At 34.3% G+C, this 23,558-nt stretch overlaps 3 protein-coding genes across 3 annotated transcripts; 1 reads left to right on the plus strand and 2 right to left on the minus strand.

Annotated features, from left to right (window-relative positions):
- Positions 1-1,987: 1,987 nt before the first annotated feature.
- Positions 1,988-6,001, plus strand: LOC108856444 (LRR receptor-like serine/threonine-protein kinase IOS1). The gene is made up of 12 exons (XM_018630238.2): positions 1,988-2,157; positions 2,243-2,396; positions 2,485-2,865; positions 2,938-3,416; positions 3,493-3,634; positions 3,740-3,811; positions 3,901-3,972; positions 4,079-4,159; positions 4,268-4,694; positions 4,787-4,913; positions 5,006-5,261; positions 5,349-6,001. The coding sequence occupies exons 1-12, from the start codon at positions 2,070-2,072 to the stop codon at positions 5,761-5,763; spliced, it is 2,694 nt and encodes an 897-aa protein (XP_018485740.1). The 5' UTR covers positions 1,988-2,069; the 3' UTR covers positions 5,764-6,001.
- Positions 6,002-6,109: 108 nt separating this feature from the next.
- Positions 6,110-9,906, minus strand: LOC108856445 (receptor-like protein kinase At3g21340). Its single transcript, XM_018630241.2, has 13 exons — positions 9,818-9,906; positions 9,189-9,732; positions 8,515-8,996; positions 8,276-8,420; positions 8,114-8,185; positions 7,956-8,027; positions 7,777-7,848; positions 7,518-7,702; positions 7,217-7,434; positions 6,996-7,122; positions 6,849-6,914; positions 6,592-6,781; positions 6,110-6,506 (listed from the first exon to the last, which is right to left on the minus strand). Exons 1-13 carry the CDS (start codon positions 9,900-9,902, stop codon positions 6,116-6,118), a joined length of 2,649 nt encoding a protein of 882 aa, XP_018485743.1. The 5' UTR covers positions 9,903-9,906; the 3' UTR covers positions 6,110-6,115.
- Positions 9,907-14,655: 4,749 nt separating this feature from the next.
- Positions 14,656-18,947, minus strand: LOC108856693 (probable LRR receptor-like serine/threonine-protein kinase At1g51820). Its single transcript, XM_018630556.2, has 13 exons — positions 18,819-18,947; positions 18,196-18,721; positions 17,324-17,802; positions 17,093-17,237; positions 16,940-17,011; positions 16,769-16,840; positions 16,596-16,667; positions 16,331-16,512; positions 15,996-16,234; positions 15,774-15,900; positions 15,622-15,687; positions 15,339-15,528; positions 14,656-15,257 (listed from the first exon to the last, which is right to left on the minus strand). The coding sequence occupies exons 1-13, from the start codon at positions 18,889-18,891 to the stop codon at positions 14,849-14,851; spliced, it is 2,652 nt and encodes an 883-aa protein (XP_018486058.1). The 5' UTR covers positions 18,892-18,947; the 3' UTR covers positions 14,656-14,848.
- Between the last annotated feature and the right edge of the window lie 4,611 nt (positions 18,948-23,558).

Here is a 23,558-nt window from a genome sequence, read left to right on the forward strand (position 1 = left end):
ATTAGGTTTATATTTTATAGGTCTAAGTTATGAATTTTGCATATATTTTCCGGAAAAGGAAAACAAAATGTACGTCAACGGTCAAACCATAATAAGGTTAGGCCGCATGTCCTCATGTGCACTACTCGTTTTCGTTTTCTAATCGCTTGCGTGATATTAAGGGGATTCTGAGAATCGACATACATGAGCCGCCGATCACGTCCAAAAATATATTTCGGCATACATTGATCCCTTCTTTTTTCTTCTCTAAGAAAATTGATTTAACTTATAATGAGTTATGTTTTTGATTTTCATAGTTATTTTTTTGAATTCAATATATTATATTATCAATTTATTAATCTTTCCGAGAATTAAAAATACTAAAAATTTGAAACTTTAATGATCTTCAAATCCGACTTTTATAGAAAATAGTATGTATGTATTAGTTATCCCATGATGCCCTCTATATATATATCATTTTTAGACATTACAATGATGTCTATAAAAACATATAAAATCTACATATCACCCACTTGACTATAATGTTCGCAAATGTTGTAATAATACAGGCAAATTGATATTGACTAGCTATTTTATTTTGAGGTTTTTGTTTTTGTTTTGAACTCTTTGAAGTCGTGGTCGTCTGTCTATACACAGTTTTACTGGTGCATGTATTTTCCTCACCAACCAATCTTGTTCTGACTTTCAAAATTTAATGTCTGCCTTTAATTTTAATTTTAATTTTCAGAAAGAATTATTCCATCCTTATCATTTTAAACTGTTATAAAGATTTCGATTTTGTTTCAAAATAAAAGATGTTCTTATTTTTTAGACAAAATTTAATGTCACTTAAAACTTCTAACCAATTACAAAATAGTGTATCTTTTTCATTGGTTAAACTAGTTTTATTTAATGTTATTTTATTTATCAAAATAAATTACATAAAATTTTGGTATTTTTTTAATCTTTGCAAGAAAACCTTAAAATCCACTTTAAAATGGTACAGAAGGAGTAAAAAATTTGACTGGAATGATAGCTTTTCCTGAAAACAAATATATAAGAAGAGAGTAAATTTTCATTAAATCAAAACTACTTCTCCGTATCACTTTAGGTGAGAGATTTTTAAGATTTTTACACATAAATTAAAGAAATACAAATTTCTGCACAGTTATCCTGGTCATACCAAAATATAATTAAATGAAATTAATTTAACCGATAAAAAAATCAGTATTTTGTAATTGGTTACAAAATTCAAATGATATTAAATTTACCTAAGATAACAAGAACATCAATTATTTTGAAACAAAATTTTCCTCTAAACACTTCTTAAAGTGATACAAATGGAGTATTAGTTACTTACAAAACGTTTAATTTTCACTGAATTGTTTGCATAAAAAATGTTCACTGAATTAAATATGGTTATTTAGTTATGAAAATAAACTATTGTTTGGCTTTCAATATCCCTAATTTTTTTAAGATGAGTTGGAGCTTAATAACAAAAAGACAATAATACATATTTTATATAACATTTTTGAAATTTCTTCTGGAGACAAGTTTTGAAAGATTGTTGTCTTCTCTATAATTATGTATATTTCATATTTTTATCATATTGTTTTGGTGTTCCTAATTTAATGATTTTTATTTTGTGCTTTCGTTTACAGAAATTTATATATCATTTTAAAATTTCTCTGGAGTCAAGCTCTAAGAACCGAAATATAATCTCCAAAAATTTTATACTTACAGAATTTCTCTAAAGACAATCTCTGAGAAACACTCACCTATTTAACTACATACAATTTAATCTCTATCCAGAGAACTATCTCTGAAAAATCCTCTATATTTAACTATCAACATGTACGACTTCTGTATACGTCAACGAGTTGACGTTGAAGAATTGCAATTGGTTACCTTCACCAAAAGGTTTGACTTTGAGTTAATAATAGTAACCAGTATCAAATATCAACGCGGTTCGGACAAAAAATTCAATTCCCACTTTCATTTCTTTAGTTGCACCCCATATATGTTCATTTAATTTGATTCCTCATTTTATAATCTGCAAATCAAAAGAAGAAAGAAACCTAAAGTGACGAATGCTAATGGCGTTTTCTGCTTGTCTACTCGTGGTTCTTCTCCAAACCTTCTCAGCTTTTTTCCTTAGTCTTGCTCAAGATCAGTCAGGTAAAAACAACTAGTTATAACATCTTCACTGACTTCACCCAACCGGGTTTGGTTTACTAAACACTCTTCTTGTCTTCTTGTTTAGGGTTCATCAGTTTGGACTGTGGTTCACCAAAGGGAACTACTTTTCGCGAGAGTACAACAAACCTTACATACATCTCGGATGCGAATTACATCAATACCGGTGTTGGTAGAAGCATCAAACAAGCATACCGGACCCAGTTTCAGCAACAAGCCTGGTATTAGATAATATCCTCAATATCAATTAATTTTAATAGCTTGAAGGTCAAGCTATTCTTTACAAGTTGTTTTTAATTGTGTCACAAGGAACCTAAGGAGTTTTCCACAAGGCGTAAGAAACTGCTATACCCTAAACCTAACCATAGGCGATGAGTATCTGATCAGAACAAACTTCTTACATGGAGGATATGATGATAATCCCACCACACAGTTCGAGCTCCACCTCGGGCCTAACCTATGGACTACAGTTTCAACCACAAACGAGACCCAAGCATCAATCTTTGAGATGATTCATGTCTTGAAGACCGATCGTTTACAAATCTGTCTGGTCAAAACAGGAGACTCAACTCCTTTTATCTCCGCTCTAGAGCTTCGTAAACTCAAGAACACGACTTACTTGACTCGACAAGGGTCTTTGCAGCTCTTTATCAGAGCAGACGTTGGCGCAACTCTTACCCAAGGCTACAGGTATATAAGTTCATGTCGGGTCAGAAAACTACAAAATTGGTCCTAAACATGCTCTGTTTTTGTTGATTTTAGGTACGGAATCGATGTGTTTGATCGTGTTTGGACACCGTATAACTTTGGAAACTGGTCACAGATTAGTACCAAAGAGACTGTCAATGTCAACAATGACTACCAACCACCAGAGATCGCTATGGTCACAGCCTCTGTTCCGACAGACCCGGAGGCACCTATGAACATCTCCCTAGTTGGCGTGGACCGCACCGTGCAATTCTACGTTTTTATGCATTTTGCCGAGATTCAAGAGCTAAAGTCCAATGAAACAAGAGAGTTCAACATCATGTACAATGGCAAGCACATCTACGGACCCTTTAGACCGCTTAATTTCACCACTTCTTCCGTTTTTACCCCTACAGAAGTTGTTGCCGATGCAAATGGGCAGTTCACGTTTTCGCTTCAAAGGACAGGAAACTCGACGTTGCCTCCTCTACTCAATGGCATGGAGGTTTATATAGTCAACTTGCTTCCGGAACAAGAAACCGATGGAAAAGAAGGTTGGTATGGTAACTAAGTACTTTTGTGATATATAGTTGATCAAGAACCGAAAATTTACATAAGTTTATTTATTAGTTGATGCTATGATGAACATCAAGTCGGGTTACGGTGTGAGCAAGATTGATTGGGAAGGAGATACTTGCGCGCCACGGGCCTATAGGTGGTCTGGTGTTAACTGCAGTTACATTGATAATGAGCAACCCAAGATCATTTCTTTGTAAGTATATAGCTTGTTCTGTTTTCAAAACAGAGTTTGATTTGTTCTTTATAATCCATTTTTTTTACAAATGGTTTAAAAAAAATATTTGATCTTTGAAAATAGGAACTTGTCTGCAAGTGGCTTGACTGGAGAGATATTGGAATTCATATCAGAGCTTACTAATTTAGAAGTTCTGTAAGTAGTTATACTCCAGTGTCTTAGTAACTGCAGCCAAGTTGTGATTAAAAGTCTTATGTTTTTTTGCTGGGTTTGATTTCTTGCAGTGACTTGTCTAACAATAATTTAACTGGTTCGGTTCCAGAGTTTCTAGCAAACATGGAAACGTTAAAAGTCATGTAAGTTCAACCATGATGAGGTGGCTCAAACCTATAATTATTTATTCTATAAACACCAAAAAGACACCAAACATTTTGTAACCTCTGTTCATTCTGTTTTTTGCAGAAACCTATCAGATAATGAGCTAAATGGTTCAATCCCTGCTACTCTCCTCGATAAAGCACGGAGAGGAACAATTTCACTAAGGTAATACTATTATATGATCCTTGTGTATGATCCAAGTAAAGCAAACCATCAAACCCTTAGACATTTCTAATCACATTTTTTCTTACATTCACATATATGAAACTCTAGTCTCGAAGGAAACACCGGGCTCTGTTCGTCCATTTCATGCGCCACCACCACCAAGAAGAAGAAGAAAAACACGGTTATTGCACCTGTTGCAGCCTCACTTGTTTCACTCTTCCTCATTGCAGCTGGAGTCGTTACTTTCATTGTCCTCAAGAGGAAGAAGAGAGTCAAGCTTGGTCTTAACCCCAACTCAGGGACCGGTACAACACCGTTACATTCGAGGTCTCACCACGGTTATGATTCCCCAGTGATAGCGAAGAACCGCAAGTTGACTTACATTGATGTTGTTAAGATCACAAACAACTTTGAGAGGGTTCTTGGTAGGGGAGGTTTTGGTGTGGTTTATTACGGAGTATTGGATAACGAACCAGTCGCTGTTAAGATGCTCACCGAGTCTACTGCACTTGGTTACAAACAGTTTAAAGCAGAGGTAATAATAACATACTGAATAGTTATTGAAATATTAAAAATAAATGTTTTGATTTTATTCTTGGATATGTTTCTGTTTTGTTTACTTGTTAGGTTGAGTTGCTTCTTAGAGTTCATCACAAAGATCTCACATGTCTTGTTGGATATTGCGAAGAAGGCGATAAATTGTCTCTCATCTATGAGTTCATGGCGAATGGAGACTTAAAAGAGCATTTATCAGGTCTGGTTTTGTCATTCAAAATGTAATTCTTAACGTTTTGGGGTGTCTCAAGATTCTGATATTTTTTTGTTTCAAAATATGATTTTTTTTAGGGAAGCGTGGACCGTCGATACTAACTTGGGAAGGAAGGCTTCGTATAGCAGCTGAATCAGCTCAAGGATTGGAGTATTTACACAACGGATGCAAACCACAAATAGTTCACCGTGACATTAAGACAACTAACATCTTATTAAACGAGAAGTTCCAAGCTAAGCTTGCTGATTTCGGGCTTTCACGGTCTTTCCCACTTGGAACTGAGACTCATGTCTCAACCGTAGTCGCAGGAACTCCTGGATACCTTGATCCTGAGTAAACCTCCTATCTCTTTCTCTCAGCAACATTGATCGAATATATTTGTTCTCTTGTTAACTCTTAACAAATCTTTTTTTTTTTCAGGTACTATCGAACTAACTGGTTGACAGAGAAAAGCGATGTGTTCAGCTTCGGTGTTGTTCTACTTGAGCTAGTAACAAACGGAGCCGTGATAGACCAGAAAAGGGAAAGGTCACATATAGGTGAATGGGTTGGTTTGATGCTATCAAGAGGAGACATTAATAGCATTGTGGATCCTAAGCTTCAAGGAGACTTTGATCCGAACACGATATGGAAAGTAGTTGAGACCGCAATGACTTGTCTGAATCCGTCTTCTTCGAGGAGACCAACGATGACTCAAGTAGTTATGGAACTGAAAGAATGTCTGAATATGGAGATGGCGAGAAACATGGGAAGTCGTATGACGGATTCCACTAACGATTCTTCTATCGAGCTGTCGGTGAATCTCACAACAGAGCTTAATCCTGGAGCTAGATGAATCAAGTCTGTGTAAACAAATTTATTTGAGGCTGGAAGTTTCTTTGTACACACGTTTCTTTTGCTCTGTTTGTGATGTGAACAGAGTCAGTCTTAGTTGTATACTCTGTTCCGCTTAATTGTTTATTTTAAAATGTGGTCATCTTGTCATCCATTTTTATTTAAATGAAGAAAGTAATTGTGAATTATTTCTGACAACGAATGTTGTTTTTTTCTAAAAAAAAAGTTCTACCTTCATTTTTTATTTTTGCATTTACAAAATCAAACGGGTTTTATTACTTCAGACAAACGTTTTTGAATTATTTTAGATACACAATGAAAATGCAGGGAAAGGTTTTTTTCTTTATGCAAACCTAGCGAGCCGTGGGGTTCACGTCAGTTCCAAATGTCATGGTCACTTCTCTTGAATAACTCGTTCCTCCTCTCGAGTACTCAAGTGTTAAACATTCAATTAGCTCAATAACAACTTGAGACATGGTCGGTCTACTTGCTGAAGAATCATTAACACAAGCCATTGCTAGCTCAACAAATTTCCAAACAGAATCAGAGTGGTAATCGTCTTTAAGTCTTGGATCTATAATGTTTTTAATATCTCCTTTGGTGACCATTAATCCCACCCATTCTGCTATGTATGGTGTTTCACGTTGCTGGTCAATCACTGGCAAATTTGTAATAATCTCTAATAAGACGACTCCAAAACTATATACGTCACTTTTTTCAGTCAACCAATTTGTGTTGTAGTATCTGCAAGCCAGAATGTAAAGACATTGTCAGGATTTTTAATGATTTGAACAAAACACATATGTTTTCAGAGGGATAGTTGCAGTACTCTGGATCAAGGTAACCAAGAGTTCCTGCAACAACTGTGGATACATGGCTTTCTCCATCGTTTGGGAATGATTTAGAAAGCCCAAAATCGGCAATTTTGGCTTGGAAGTTTTCGTCCAACAATATATTTGCTGTTTTCACATCTCTATGAACAATTGGTGGTCTGCATCCTTTATACAAATACTCCAATCCTAGTGCAACAGATTCATATAAAACTAGAGCTATTGATACGAAAATGATCATTAGGCTTTCACTAACCTTGTGCAGCGTCTACAGCTATTTTTAGTCTAGTTCCCCACGTTAAAACAGAGGAGTGATGCTTCCCTATGTTTTTTTTCATTAAAGCATTAGTTTATGTTCAATAGAGAGACATGTTATCATTGGATCCATATGTGATTTGCTTACCTGACAAAAACTCTTTCAAGTCTCCATTGGACATGTATTCGTATACGAGAACCAAGTCCTTCCCTTTTTCGCAATATCCAACCAGGCCTACCAAATTCTTGTGATGAACCCTCAGAAGAAGATCAACCTAACAAACCAACATGAAGGCAAAAAAAAAGAATACAAATAAATGGTTCATATCCAACAAAACGTGATAAGATATTGTGTGTGTTTACAAGTACCTCTGCCTTGAATTGTTTGAGCCCTTGATCTGAACCCTGAGAGACTACTTTAACGGCAACTTGTTCTGTACCATTTACATATCCATGATAAACCATGCCGAACCCTCCTTTTCCAAGAACCCTTTCGAAGTTATTTGTCATTTCAATAACCTCTGCGTAAGTAAATCTTTTCTTTTTCATTATTCTCGGTGGCTCCGATCTTGGTGTTCTACCGTTTTCTGCAACACAAAAATATTAATATGATTTTGTAGTTTGATATGTGGTATTACTGTATATGTGAAGATTATTAAATTTGTTATACCTCTACTGTTTGATGATTTTTTCCTTTTGAGAACAAAAAATGTAACCAATGCACTTGCAATAATAACCACTGAAGCAACTGATGCAACAACAGGTACAATCATACTCTTTTTGGGATGTCCACTTTCTATAGGTTTATTAACACATGAACTTTCTGGGCAACTAACGTTAGGGTTGCCTTCAACACTGTGAATTATAAATGCTATTTAGTATTAAGTGTATGGTATTCAACAGATGAAGATAATATGAGAGTGTCGTACTTCAGCTTCAGTCCTTTCTTTTGTACAAGCTTTTGAGGAAGTTGACCACTTAGATTGTTTCCACTTAAGTTTCTGTCATGGTAGAAAAATGATGTATATAATACAAATAGGAAATTTGAGACAGTGCTAACTAAAATACCATTTTATGATTCATTCATCCAGTCTTATAAAGTACTTACATGATAAAAAGAGATTTCATGTCAGCTAGAAATTCAGGCACAGGACCGGTCAAGTCGTTGTTTGATAAATCCCTATCATTTGGTGAAAACAAAATATCCATCACAGTAGACAAACCAAAACAAATTGTGAGTATTATTCATTTATGTTTGCTACTTACAGTTCTTGTAGATTGGTTAGATTCTGAATGGCAGGCAGAATTATATCGGTCAATCCGCTTGAAGATAAGTTTCTAGTAATGCATTCATGAACATATATAATACATTTAGAACAATGAAATGCCTTAACCATATGCATGATACAAAGATTGTAAAAAACTTACAAGGAAGTGATTGTTGGTGGAGTCGAACTATCCGTGTTGTTACAGTTTAGACCAGCCCACAAGTACTCTTTGGGGACACATGGATCTCCTTGCCAACTAACTCTACTCAATCCGTAAGCAATTTGGATCTTCTTGATAGCAACCACTGGAGGCATTACATAGTTAATGATAATTAAGAATTGAAAATATTTGTAGATATCTAAATCATTTGTATCACAAATGTAAATTTATGTACACACCTTCATCTTGGTTTGTTTCTGACTGAGGAAGTTCAACAACAGTAAAAATCTCCATAGCATTGAGGAGAGGAGGAAGAGTTGACTTTGCTGTTTTCACCAGCTGCATAAGGCAAGCCCCTCCGTCGCATCTTAATGTCGATTCAGGTTGAGTAATCATAGTGTGAATGCGTAACTTTTCAGGACTAAAAGGTTCAGAAAATTCATTTCCATTCAGCAAAACCTTGAATTCTCTGGTCTCATTGGCTAACAGAGTTTGAATCTCTGCAAAGTGAAGGTAAATGTGAAACCGTGTTGTAGAATCCTCCACGTTCCAAGGAATATTCCATGTCCCATTATCATTTACATAGGTTGCAGCTGATGCCATCGCACCTTGAGGCGGATCAAAACCATTAGAAGTGTTTACATTGAGGGTTGTAGTTATTAAATTCCAATCTTTATCTATCAATGGTAACCACCTACGGTCATAGACATCATCAGGGTACCTGCCACAAATCTTGCATTAGAGATTAAAAAAACCATGTGTGGCACAAATATAAGTACCAAGACAGATACATTGTTTCTATTTTTCTTCATCTTCATCTTTTTCTTGTTTATGACATCTCTATAGCTTTTAGACAAAGCTGTCTGAAGATTCAAAAACAAAGATTCCTTGTCAGAAATTAAATCTTAATTACCTTAAAATGCGGCCAGAAACATTAAAATAAGTTCTTGATAAGAACTGCAAAGAGCTTCCGGTGTCACTAATGTAGATATCACTTCTCATTGGCCGTAGCTCCAAGGTTGATATCATCGGTGTAGTTGTTCCAGTTTTAACAAGACAGATCTGCAAAGAGCTTAACTTGGACATGTGAATAATCTCCCTATACTGACCCCCTGATACGGTAGCATTCAAATTCACCGTTGTCCACTTATTAGGGCCAAGAAACAGATCAAAGTTCGGGAGTGTTTGACGACCATCGTAATTTCCATAAAAGAAGGAAGCTCTAATCAGATACTTTGTTCCTTGCGTGACCTTCACGTTATAACAGTTCCGTTGTCCTTCTGGGAAGTATCTCAGCGTTACAAACGCCTTTTCGAAGTTTCTCTCAGAATCCTTATCAACTCGACCATTCTTTCCACTCTCGACGAAACTAGCATCAGAGGTGAATGTTAATCCGGTAGATGGATCGGTGTATGGAGACCCATCAGGTAACAAACCACAATCCAAAGTTATGAATCCTAACAAGAACAGAGGAAGGAATATAAGAGTCTTAATCAATCTGAGGCTTTGAAAGCAGAACACAAGATTTACAATTCTTAATACCTTTTTGATCCTGCGCTTGAACAAAATGTATAAGAGAAAATGTGATAATGAACACATACAAAACTCCGTGAAGATGCCTCTCCATTTTCTCAAAGTCTTTGAGGAGTTTGATACCAACATCTTGTCAAGTTCCTGAAATATTAATCTGTTTTCAGATAATCAAGTGGACACTAAAATAGTATTCTTGCTTAGAATAAACTAAACTCAGACACAAAGTGTCAACTTCTAAATTAAAATACCATTTGGATTAACAAAGTTTTTTTACCATATTTTTTTTTATTTATAGCTTAAAATTAATTAGTACTAGATTTTGACATCCACGGTTGTACGGGATTACTTATACTTATATTTATAATTTATATTTTTAAATTAAAATTTTTATGATTTGATGATAACTTATAAATTTTGGTTTGGCTTAGATTGTATTTTTTAGTTTTTGGTTTGGTTCTGGTTCAGTTATGGGTCTTTATTTTCGGTTCAAAAGATATAGTTAGAGTTCGGTTATCTTTGAATTTGAGTTTAGTCTGAGTTTTTTTGGTCTTGGTTTGGTTCATCTAATTTTGCAATTATACTTTATGTATAGTAATCCGTGCACTTGCACAGATTATTCTTTATCTATTCTATTAATTCTTCAACATGTCCAATTGATAAATGTTGTGTCCATCTTTTTAAATTTTATAACTGCCACAAATACATAAATAGACATACAAATTAATTGTAAGCAAACAATATAACTGCAACCACTAACGTAACCCTATATTATTTTTTTTGTAAACTAACCCACTAACCCTACATTAAAGGAACAAATATTAGATATGTGAGAGCAAAATATTATAATAGGTTAACTTCTACCATTTATTCAAGTTTGATATCAATATCAACGTTGTTAAAAACAAACTATATCAGACATTGTGGACACTTCAGAAATTCCGTATTATGTATACTTTACAGAGGGATAAAAATTTCACAGATTATTATTAGAACTGCAATATTATATGTACACAATTATTTGAAAATGGAAAATCTATAAATATTTAAATTAAAATAATATTATGCTTTTTGCGGGTCAAAACTCTCGCCTAAAATCTTAATCCATCTAATAGACCAATTAAAATAGTTCATGTAAACACTAATTATATATAAAATTAAAAATTAGATAAACAAAAAAGGTGATCATCAAAAATTAAAATTTCCAAAACCCATTTTACTTTTTTTTTGCTAAATAGGATTAAAAGGAAAAATACAATTACAAAGAAAACTATAAATATGATTAAATAAATATAAATATAAAAATTAAATTTCTAAAAAAATCTTAAAACATAAAATAAACCCGCCCTTTGATATTATTATGGAAGTTACTATTTATAAAAATATATTTTATGGGTTTTAGTTTAACGGATTTAAATAGGTTATTCAAATATCTATCAATACTATTAAAGTTGAAACATGACCAACTGATATCAGTTGTGTCCAATTTTAAATGAAATATGATTCTTACTTTCTATGCCTTTAAAAAGAAACTGAGTATTTCATAAATGTTTCTAATTATATAGGAAGTCTAACCGCAATCCCTTATTATTCGCCTAACCATTACGTAAGTTTTATGTTTCAGGATAAATCGGTTACTAAAGTGGGCTTTGTATCAAGATTTTTACGTAGCCCAAATATATTATTAGGAATTTGTTTTGTGTTAAATTTTGTTATCGATTTTGTAAAGTCAACCTTGCATAGTGGCAAAACGTTTTGCATATTGGCTGTCAGTTTTATAAATGCTTATATTCTTAAAATTGTTTTAGCTATTAGAATATTATTTTTTCTTTACAATTTGGTGGACAATAGTTTTTTTCCAGAAATAAAACAGTTACACAACTAACCGGCCAAAAAATAGTTACACAACCTTTTTCAAAAAAGTCCAAACTGATATGTGGCAATTTGTTCGTTGGACGACAATTTGTTGTTTGTTGTTGATTATGGCCTAGATTCTATAAAAATTATATTTCTTAAAAATATAAAACAAAAAATATATCCGCCTTTTTAAGGACGGATCATAAGTTTGATCTAATTATTTGAAAATCGATTTGGGGGTGCGGGTTATGAGTATTTTATGCGGGTGAATGTGGGTTGGTTGATTTTGGATCGCGGCTACTCCGGCGACCCGCAAGGTATTTAAAAAGTAAATATTTCTTTAAAAATACAGGAATTTAGAAATAATAATTGAAAATTTAAATCATGTGTAAATTTTTTATTATAAATATATTTTTATAATAATTAAATTAAATAATAAATTTAATATATATATATATATAACCCACAGATAACCACAAAATTAAACGGAGCGGGTGCGGGTATAAAATTATTTGTTTGCGGGTTGTGCGGTCATGTTTTTTAACCAAAACAAAATTGAAAACCAGCGGGTTGGCGGATCAGCGAGGCAAGTTTCACCCGTAACCCAACCTTAATCGTGCGTACCAGTTCAATTTTTAAATTGTTATTATTTAATAAAATATATTTTTATTAAAACTTATACACAAATATGATTAAAAATACAAATATAAACAGAAAGAAAGAAAAATATCAAAAAATAAATTTAAAACAAAAAATATACCCGCCCTTTTAAGGGCGGGTCAAAATCTAGTTTATAGTTAAAAATTTATGTTAGAGAGTATATGATGTCTGTTATGCATTAAGTACATAATAGTAGTTTTTAATTTGGTTTTGATGTTCGGAACCACAAAATTTCGAAAATATAAGATATTATCAAAATTAATGAATACCGAATATTCATTTCAACCCGTGATTATAGCATAAATTTGAAATATTGTTATATAGTATCTTTTATATTGTTACTAATATCAAATGTTTGGTATCAATGGAAGCTGGTAATTTAAAACTAAAAATGCACAGATTTATGGAAATATTTGTTCAAAGAATGTTCTATACTGTAAATAAAAGATTTTGAATTTCAAATACATAAAAACCTATCTAAACTATATAGAATGAAGTTGTTGAAATCACATAAGATCGGATGTTTCGTTGATGTTGTGTTTGAGAATATAATAATAGGAATTTGGGTAATGAAGTTCAAATTTATAGTTGAATTGATTTCTTATAAATAATTTATTGATTATTAAGATTTAATATAAATAATCGAATATGTCACATTAATTATTAATTAAGTGTACTATGACTTGTTAAAAGTATTTAAAAAGTAGAAATCTAAATTAATATATTAGATTTATTAATCGAATCGTCCCAAATCTCTTATATACTAGTGTTGGTATAAGACATCCGTTATGGAATCTAACTGAAGAAACACAATAGAAACACAATGTTATTTTACATGTAACTAGATTCTAGCCCAAGGGCAACAAATTTAAACCCTTTTCAAGGTTTTTAGACAAAATTAATGTGTAAATTTGAGAATTTTAGATATGTTAATTTCTTGTGTTATAGAAATACAGTTTAATCAATTTTAGTCTTTTTAAAAAAAGAGGGAAGGTATCTTTTAGTTTTCTTTTTTTCTTTCATTATTTTTTACTTTGTATTGAAGACATATTTGTAAAACTCAAAATTTTCGATGTGTTGAATATTTTTTTTTAGTGGAGATGATGATAATTTGTATTAGCTTTGTATTTGTGATATGCTTATATAATATAATTATAGTGACACGTGTCAGCGTGAAGGCTCTCGACTTATCTATGTGGTAATGATGTGTCTTATGGAGGAGTGAGCAAACATTTTCTTTTATATATAGATAGTTTTACTGGTTTAATTCCAACCATAGTATAAACAACTAATAAATTACAAACAATTTAAAACGGTATATTTATCATAAATGTTATATATTGAAAATCGAACAAATATCCGTACAAACGCATGTTTGTGAAATCGTTACATATTTGTGTTGTAAAAACTTTCATATGTCTATTCTATTAAAATAAATATCAGTATGGATGCGCAGATTAACTCTAATAATAAAATTAAATATAAACTCCTACTTTTTTTTTGAAACTGTATAAACTCCTACTTGAAAAACATAAATACACTGAGCATTTATCTCAACTCAAGCAATTGGCAATTAGGTAGATAAAAAATGTTAGAAACAACAGAAAGTTGAACTTAAAGTAACGGAAGACGTGGACACTTGCTTTTTTGGTTCTAACTCTAACAAAAATTAGTTAACCGTTTGACGAAATAAAACCATGTCATGATACCTTTTTTAAAGGGCATATTACACACAAACGTAATTTTTTGAAATATTATTACAAATTTGAAACTATATAAGTAATATTATTTTTCATCTTATCCAATTTAAAACTTTGGTGATAATTGTTTATGATTTATATAAATACATTAACATGTTTTACTTAATTATCATATCTTTAATAAATTTAAATCTTGCTAAAATATAAATAATAAAATATTTATAATTATAAGATATTAAATATACTTAAAACTTTGAAGCTAATTAAAAACTATTATATAAATTATTTTTAATTTTTAAACTTAAGTAAAAAAATTTATTTTTCAAAGTTAATATTATATTTGTGATATTTTGTTCAAAAATGTTCAGAAGAATTTTACCTTTCTGTCACTAAGATATCTTGTTCAAAATATTAAATATATTAAACAATAACTAAATTTTAAAATTTTAGGCATAATACTAATTTAAAGCTGATAGTTTAAAAAAAGATATCAAATATATAAAAATAATAAGGCTATAATGTTTTTAACTGCTCCACTAGTTCTTTAAAAATATTATTAATATTTTTGAATATGATCTATAAATAATTCGAGACAGCCATGAATTTTTGTATAGCTCTTTGACCTTGATCTCCTTTGATAACACTCAACTTCTTCTTTCAAGAACAAGAGTAAAACTCTATTTGTCAAACAACAGATAAAACATGAACTTATTATGAACTGACACATAAAGGTAAAATAAAGAGACTCTAAACTTTTTAGTCAGGAAGTATCGGGTGACATCCAAGACAGAAATATGAAGATAGTTCGGTAATAAAAGCATATAATCTACCGAGCCCTTGGGCTCACTTCAGTACCAAAGGTCAAGCTCACTTCTATAGAACTCTTCGAGTCCATGTCCCTACTAGCACCTCCCCTTGAATTTTCAGCTGCAATACATTCATTCAATCCGATAACAACTTGCGACATCGTAGGTCTTCTCGCTGAAGAAGGATTTAGACAAGACATTGCTAGTTCAACAGCTTTCCACACAGAACCAGAATCATAATCTCCATTTAGAGTTGGATCCATAATGCTTATGATGTCTCCTTTTGTAAGCATTAACCCCACCCATTCTGTTATATGTGGCTTTTCACGGCTTTGGTCTATCACTAGTTGGTTTGTGATGATCTCCAACAATACAATCCCAAAACTATAAACATCACTCTTTTCTGTCAGCCAATTTGTTCTGTAATATCTGCCAAACAAGATATACAACAAATTTTTCATATTTATTTCATATGAAAGAGAATAGAATTTCTTAAACGATATTACTTACTCAGGATCAAGATATCCAGGAGTTCCAGCAACAACTGTCGACACATGAGTTTCACCTTCGATTGGGAATGATCTTGAAAGCCCAAAATCAGCAAGCTTGGCTTCAAAGTGTTCATTCAACAATATATTTGTGGTTTTGACATCTCTATGAACCATTGGTGGTTTGCATCCACTATGTAAGTACTCGAGTCCTAAGCCACAACAATTTTTAATTAGGCTCTCAAAAAGATATCAAGTAACATGAATTAGAAAAAAACTTAAGGTGGGTAAATGTCTAAACTAACCTTGTGCAGATTCAGCAACTATTTTAAGTCGAGTTCCCCAATTCAAAATAAAACGGTTACGTGTTCCTGTATTTGAAATAACAGATTGATATCAGAGTCTTATGTTACACACATAGAACTAAAAAAAGACATTTGATTAGTTAATATTTTACCTGACATATGTTCTTTTAAGTCTCCATTGGACATGTATTCATAGATAAGAGCCATGTTCTCTCCTTCGTCGCAATACCCAACAAGACCAACCAAGTTTTTGTGATGAACTCTAAGAAGAAGTTCGACCTAAACACCAAGCCATGATTCACAAGCTCAAGTTTTCAATATTATTGAATCATTAAATGTTTTCGTACGAGATATTGATGGCTGAGAAAATTTACCTCAGCTTTGAATTGTTTATACCCTTGAGATGATGAATGGGAAAGTATCTTAACTGCTACTTGTTTTGTACCATTCAAAAAACCATAATAAACAATTCCAAACCCTCCTTTCCCAAGGATTCTCTGGAAGTTATTTGTCATCGTCATAACTTCTGAATAACTAAACCTTTTATTTTCTGTCATAATTGCCGGTTCTGATGATCTACCATCTGACGCTTGAACATATGAGGTTTGTGGCCCTTAAGGTTGCAAGGAAAACAAATTTAGTCAAAGACTTGGTGAAACTTGAGATGTATGTTTGTTGTAACATTAGTCTTGAGTTTATTTATTAGTACCTTTAAATTTTGATGCTTTTTTCTTTCTTAGAAAAAGGAACATGACGATTGCACCTATAATAACAGCTACTGAAGCAATTGATGCAACCACTGGTACAACGATACTCTTTTTCTTATGTCCATCCTTTCCTTTGTTCACACATGAACCAGCTGTGCAAGGAAGATGAGGGTTTCCTTCAACACTGCCAAATATGAGTGTCCATAATTAAGATACCAAAAAATAGTAAATTAACTGGCTGATAAGTATCCGAAACAAATAACTTACTTTAACTTCACTCCTTTCTTCTGAAGAAGTGAGGGAGGGACCGATCCAGTTAAGTTATTACCACTTAAGTCTCTGTTGGAAGAGATTATGCGTCAAAACATAAGCAATCATCTTTAGGAGGAATCTTGGCCAAAACAAAAAGTCAAAACAATAGTGTCTCACGAGTAACTTACATGACCAAGAGTGATTTTATGTTAGCTAGAAATTCAGGTATTTCTCCAGTCAAATTGTTATTTGACAAGTCCCTACAGTTAACAATTGAGACAGATTAACTCATCAAATATGATCCATTTCCAAAGGCTAAGTGATTTTTTAGGTTTGGACAGCCGTGCAGATATACATACAATTTTTCAAGGTGGGTAAGATTTTGAATAGCTTGTGTGATGATCCCTGTTAATCCACTTGCAGATAAATCTCTGGAAAAAATAAATGTGAGATTTCTAATTCGATATTGACATGATTAAGAAAATTGAGATAAAGTAAATGATTTATCTTACAAGGAAGTGATTATTGGTGGAGTAGAAATATCTGAGTTATTGCAGTTTAGACCATCCCACAAAAACTGTTTGGGGACACATGGATCTCCTTGCCAACTGATTCTACTTAATCCATAAATATCTTGAACATTCTTGATACCAGTAACTACGATTGTAAAGCTTCATAGTTTCATGAATCAAAACAAAACACAAATATTTATCGAGATAATATCAGGAATGTAATCGACATACCGTCATCTTCATTTGTCTCCATTTGCGGGAAATCAATCACGGTGAAAGCCTCGATAGCATTCAGCAGAGGCGGAAGAGTTGATTGGGACGTCTTAAGAAGCTGCAAAAGGCATGCCCCTCCATCGCATTGCTCTGGTGTTATGTCGAATATGGTTTGGGTCTTTAGCGGCTTAGGACTATATGGTCCGTATGTAACTTTTCCATTCATTGTTATATTGAATTCTCTGGTATCGTTGGCCCTTAGAGTCTGAAGCTCGGCAAAGTGCATGTAGGAGTAAAACTTTGTAGTAGATGGCTCTATAGTCCACGTAATGTTTAATGTCGCGTTAGGATTTAGGGGCGTTACTCCCGTTGACATTACAACTTTTGGCAGTTCATAAAGATTACTAGAATTTACATCCAAATTCGTAGTTACTTGTGTCCATGAGTTCGCCACGAACATCGGGTACCATTTACGATCATAAACATCATCCGGGTACCTGTCACAATATTGAATTGCAATATATTATTAAACTAACCGTAGGTTTTCAATCATTCAAGTGAAAAACTATTGACATGTGAAATTGGAACATTTTTCTTTATCAAAAATAAAATCTTTTATTATTAAATTTTGAGATTATAAATGGAAAACACAAAATGCAAACAATGTTTTTTTTTACTTTTTAAGAATGGCTTTCGTCGCGTGTGCTAAGTTTTTAGCTAAACGAGTAAATATTGTGGATTTATTCGAAAAATATATATACACAATTTAAAACATATAAACGTAAATATACCAAAAAAGTTTTTAAAAAGTTGAAAATGTAAATAAGCAATCACAAACAACCAATCAAGGCATATGTTTATGTAATGTGAAAGTTTTAACATGTTCTTACCGTATATTACGATCTGAATTGCTAAGATACCTCCTGAATTCGTACTTGAGTGAGCCGCTTTGAGTAACGTACATATCTTTCTTCAATGGTCGTAGCTCCAAGACATTTATAAATGGTATACTAATTCCTGTCTTAACAAGGCATACCTGGAAAGAGTCGGTTTGCATCACATGGATGATCTCCTCTATAGTATCGTTACTGCTCATTGTTGTCCATAAGTTCGGACCCAAGTAAAGGTCAAAGGTCGGATCGACATTAAGACCATCATAATTTCCATATACGAACGTGGCCTTAATCAGATACTTGGTGTCCCGGGTAACATTTAGATTGTAGCAGTTTCGTTCTCCGTCTGGAAAATATCTTAGTGTCAAAATCGGCTTAGTGTAGTCCGGTTCAAACTCCTTGGCGATTCTACTAGTTTTTCCACTCTTAACTAAATCAGCATCGGAAGTATATGCTAAACCGGTTGGGAGTGAGTTGTAAGGAGACTCACGAAGGGGTAAACCACAATCCACATTGATGAATCCTAATGAGATAATAGATAAGAAGTATCTTATAATCTAAGAGAACCATTGATGAAAACACAAATATATCATGGTACTAAACAATAATTCTGTACGTACCGGTAGGATCTTGAGCTTGAATAAGATGAAATATCAGCACAAAACTGGAAATGAACATACAACGTCTCTCCATTTTTCTCCTTAATGTCCAAAGGAGAGATCCTTTTATTTTATATATTAAGCTATGCATTTGAGTTTGTGTATAAGCCACTTCTTAAAAGTCTCAAGTCAACTAAGATTAATGATTTGGGTCGAGTAATATTCTCTCCGTTTCGAATTAGATGTCATTTTAGAACAAAATTTTTGTTTCAAAATAATTATCATTTTATTATTTCAATACAGAATTTATTGATTTTTTATTTTAATATTTTTTTTATTGGTTAAAATCTGGTTAACCGTATTGGTAATAATATTTTTATTTATTAAATATACAAACTTAAATGTTTTAGTAATATGTGTGTCGAAGTCTAGAACACAAGTAAAATGAAATGGAGAGAGTAATATGTTTTCACGGTTACTTTTTAAACACCATATGTTTTTCACGTTTCAAAATGATTTTATGAGCCAAGTAATTGAGAAAATATGACGAGAGTGATTTTTTTAGCAAAAGCCACAAAACCGTTGACTAAGAATATTCAAAAGAACACGCTGTAATCTTAGTCGACGTGGAAAAACAAGGAATAATTAAAGGAGACGTGCATCAAACTATAACCTACTTTCTTTCACATTGACTTTGACTTTGATATTGCTGCACTTGATTGGTTGATCTGTCTCTTGGTCTTGTTATCATTCCCTAATAACTCCACCTTCAAAAGTCAATGCTCACAAAGAATTTGAGTTTATGTATTAATTTATATATTCTTTTGTGCATGCCAAAGCAACAACCTCCAATGATTTTCGTTGGCCGTAGTTTTTTAATTTGTAGAATCCCAAACTGAGCTGTTCTTGACATTAGACTTAATATTGAGTTATTGACACTAAAAAAAATTAGACACTGTATTTCTCTTTAATTTTTTATTGACACTAAAAATAAGCAGAACATTTAACAAATAGAGTTGAACACCAAAACACCAAATTTAATATAATATTTGATGTTATAGTTTTAGGTACTCAAGTATAATTTAGTAAGAAAAACGGAAAATCAAAATATATCATCATGGTCTTAATCATTGGTTCTTTCATAGCACGCGCTTGCGTGTAAAGATATATATGTGTGTGTAAAACCGAGCAGGGAGAGAGAGAGATCAACCAAAAGTTTCAAGCAGAACATTTAGCTGATATTTACTTGCTCCAAAGATCAGATGTATGCTCTATTAAGCAAGACATTTAGCTGATATTTACTTCGTTGAATTAATGTTTAATGTTCATTTTTTGTCAGCTAATGTTTAATGTTCAAAAAGCAATATTTCTAAATTTTATTTTTTTTTTTGAAAGAATTTTAAATTTATTCACTTCAAAAACCTTTGTACAACCTAATGCTTCTTTGTACAGAAAAAGGAAAAACCTATAAAGCTTTTAAGAATTTTTAGAGAGGATAAGAAAGTGTTATCTACTCCCAAACCATAACTCCATGGCCTTCTCATACTTATTTCCCCCTATCGATCTTAAGGAAGATATTCTGTTCCTAACCAACTTATCCAGAAAGAGGAGGAGACGAGCTGCAGATTGTGGTGCCTCACCAACTCTGCGCTTGTTTCTCTCATACCAAATCGTGTAGACTGCCGCTTGAAAGCAGTAACGAATAAGAAATGTCGATAATCTGTCTGAAGAACCCGACACCAACCGCTGCAACAGAGTAGACCAAGAAACAGAGGAACCCACTCCCACCAGACCCCTGATCAGACCTCTCCAAATCTCCGCCGAGAAGGAGCACTCAAAAAATAAGTGATCCCTTGTTTCCAAGGTGCCACTACAGAGCCAGCAAGTAGCGGTAGCTTGAGGATTCCACCTAAGCAACCTGTCCCCAGTCGAAAGCCTATCATGAGCCGCTAACCAACTTAGAAAGGAGTACTTAGGCGTGGCTTCTTTGAACCAGATTGCTTTGAACCAAGGAACACGGGGAGCCTGCCTTCGAGTGAGATTCCAAGTGTGAGATGACAAAAAATCCGGTCGAAATTCCCCATTCTCACGCATCCAGAGATAGGTATCATCATGATGTCCTAAACCCTGCGCTTGAAGGTTCATTATTTCTTGCTCAATTTGCAGCAAGACATGAGTCCTGTGGCGACGCTTGCGGTACACTTGCACAGCATATTCCACTGTTGAATGTATGGGAATACCTAAACGGAGGCACCCTCCTTCTCCGGTAAGACTGATCAAGACACCCAAAGGGGACCATCTATCGAACCAGAAGGAGGCGACTGATCCATTTGCAACTTCCACTTGAGCTAATTCCATGGCTCTGGCTCTGAACTTTAAAAGTTTTTTCCACATCCAAGAGCCAAGAGAGCTCGATTCCTTAACACTCCAAAAAGAACCTTTCCTGATCAAATATCTGTGAATCCACTGAACCCATAGCGAAGAACGAGCAGAAAGAATACGCCATATCAGCTTCAAACAATAGACATTGTTGGTTTCCTCCAAAGATCGCAGCCCCAAACCACCCTCCTCTTTTGGTTTGCAAACATCAGACCACGCTTTCTTTGCTTTCTGCGTAGACAAGACCGGGCCTGACCAGAGAAAGGCCGAGCAGAGGCTATTGATCTCTTGGATACATTGCTTCGGGAGACGAAACGCTGACATCCAAAAGTGAGTAATGCTGTACAGAACCGATCCAATCAACTGTAAACGACCCGCAAAGGAGAGATGACGAGCCGTCCAAGAACTGATCTTATTCTTGATTCGTGAAATCAAGGGGCTATAGTCATCAGCAGACATTTTCTTCGATAGAAGTGGTAGTCCGAGATATCGGACCGGAAGAGATCCAGCCTCAAAGGGGAACTTGTCTAAAATATTAGCACTATCATCCTCTTTTACACCCGCTAGAAATAGTGTGGACTTCTCCAAACTGATATTCAACCCCGATATCTTAGCAAACTCCTGAAAGACCTCCAGAATCCCTTCAATAGACTTCTTTTTGCCATCAGAGAAGACTATTACATCATCCGCAAAGCATAAGTGGGTCAAGGAGAGATCCTTACAGTAAGGGTGGTAGCCAAGACGCCCTTCCCGAGCTGCACGATCTAAGAGCTTCGTGAGAACTTGCATACAGATCACAAATAGGAACGGAGACAACGAACACCCCTGGCGCAACCCCCTCTTACTATTAAAGTATCCTGCCAACTCACCATTTATCTGAACAGAAAAAGAAGCAAGCTCAATGCACCTCTTTATCCATAAGATAAACTTCCCAGGGAGACTCATAGCTTCGAGGACAGAGATGAGAAAAGGCCATTGAACAGAGTCGAACGCTTTGGAAATGTCGATTTTGACAGCACATCTTGCCGAAACCGAAGATTTATGATAACTCTTGACCAACTCAGAAGCAAGGAGAACATTTTCCATGAGAAGCCTGTCTTTAACAAAAGCAGACTGGTTTGTGGAGACAAACGTTGGGAGCAGTCTCTTCAACCGGCTAGCCAATATTTTTGAAATGACCTTATAAATCACGTTGCAGCACGAGATGGGGCGATAATCCTTCATGTATATAGCATCAGTCTTCTTGGGGATAAGAGCCAGAATCGTGGAGTTAATTCCCTTAGGGAGGAAACCTTTATCAAAGAAGGATTGAACTGCCTGAACGAAGTCACCACCCGTAATGGCCCACGTAGATCGAAAAAACTCAGAAGAGTACCCATCAGGCCCTGGTGATTTCTCTGCTGCCATGCCAAATAGAACTTTTTTGATCTGATCCGCAGTCACCTCTCCTACCAGCATAGCCATATTCTCCTCGGAGCAGTCATAGTGAAGAATATCTTGGAGCTTTTCTGTGCTTATACCAGTGAAATCAGGAGGAGTATGATTGAGGAACTTGCTGAAATAATTCACTGCCTCCTCCTTGATGTCCTCTTGGTTGTCAGCAAAAGTACCATCCTCTCTCTTGATCTCTCTTATAGAGTTTCTTATTTCTCTAACTTGAGCAGCTCGATGGAAAGTTTTATTATTACCATCTCCTATCACCAGCCAGTGAATTTTAGCTCTCTGACTTAATACCTTCTCCTCCAACTTCGAAAGAAAGGTCCATCTCGTGAGGGCTTCAGATTCCCTCGCCATATTAACTTGAGAGGGGTCATTGAGAGTGTTGGTCTGAAGCTCACACAACTTGATGTAGGCTTCCTTGGTTCTTTTGATGATATCACCAATTTTCTCCTTGCTGAGATTACGAATCAGAGGCTTGAGAGCCTTCAATTTCTTACCAAATCTGAAGAGAGCAGATGTGGAGTTAAATAACGGCTCGGTAGACCTCCAAAAATCACTCACCATTGGAAGAAACTCTGGCATATCTGCCACAGCGTTAACAAATTTAAAAGGCCTCTTCGGCTTCAAACTGTCTTGCCTGATCGAGATCCTACAACGTTGGTGATCTGAGCACCCCCCAGCATCAAACACGCAATAGGATTGAGGGAACCTTCGCATCCAAACTTCATTTATTAGAGACCGATCCAACTTCTTACAAATGATGTCGTTGTCTCTCTTGTTGCTCCAAGTAAACCTTGGACCTTGATAAGACATGTCTACCAGGGAACAATAATTGACTACCTCCTGGAAATCTTCCATACCCGAAGAGTCGAAATCTGTGTCAAACTTAGAGTGCTCTATCCCGTTCAAAATCTCATTGAAGTCACCACAAACCAACCACGG

Source organism: Raphanus sativus, chromosome 5 (assembly GCF_000801105.2).
Source record: "Raphanus sativus cultivar WK10039 chromosome 5, ASM80110v3, whole genome shotgun sequence".
In the NCBI taxonomy this organism is placed as follows: domain Eukaryota; kingdom Viridiplantae; phylum Streptophyta; class Magnoliopsida; order Brassicales; family Brassicaceae; genus Raphanus; species Raphanus sativus.

Coding starts and splice junctions, on each gene's coding strand:
- LOC108856445 (XM_018630241.2), bottom strand. CDS start 9,902: ATGGAGAGGCATCTTCACGGAGTTTTGTATGTGTTCATTATCACATTT. Junction 7,123..7,216: donor TCAAACAATTCAAGGCAGAG/GTACTTGTAAAC, acceptor TTGGTTTGTTAG/GTTGATCTTCTTCTGAGGGT. Junction 6,782..6,848: donor AGCTGTAGACGCTGCACAAG/GTTAGTGAAAGC, acceptor CTGTTGCACTAG/GATTGGAGTATTTGTATAAA.
- LOC108856693 (XM_018630556.2), bottom strand. CDS start 18,891: ATGGAGAGACGTTGTATGTTCATTTCCAGTTTTGTGCTGATATTTCAT. Junction 15,529..15,621: donor AGTTGCTGAATCTGCACAAG/GTTAGTTTAGAC, acceptor GTTGTGGCTTAG/GACTCGAGTACTTACATAGT. Junction 15,258..15,338: donor CCTGGATATCTTGATCCTGA/GTAAGTAATATC, acceptor CTTGTTTGGCAG/ATATTACAGAACAAATTGGC.
- LOC108856444 (XM_018630238.2), top strand. CDS start 2,070: ATGCTAATGGCGTTTTCTGCTTGTCTACTCGTGGTTCTTCTCCAAACC. Junction 3,635..3,739: donor CAACCCAAGATCATTTCTTT/GTAAGTATATAG, acceptor CTTTGAAAATAG/GAACTTGTCTGCAAGTGGCT. Junction 4,695..4,786: donor ACAAACAGTTTAAAGCAGAG/GTAATAATAACA, acceptor TTTACTTGTTAG/GTTGAGTTGCTTCTTAGAGT.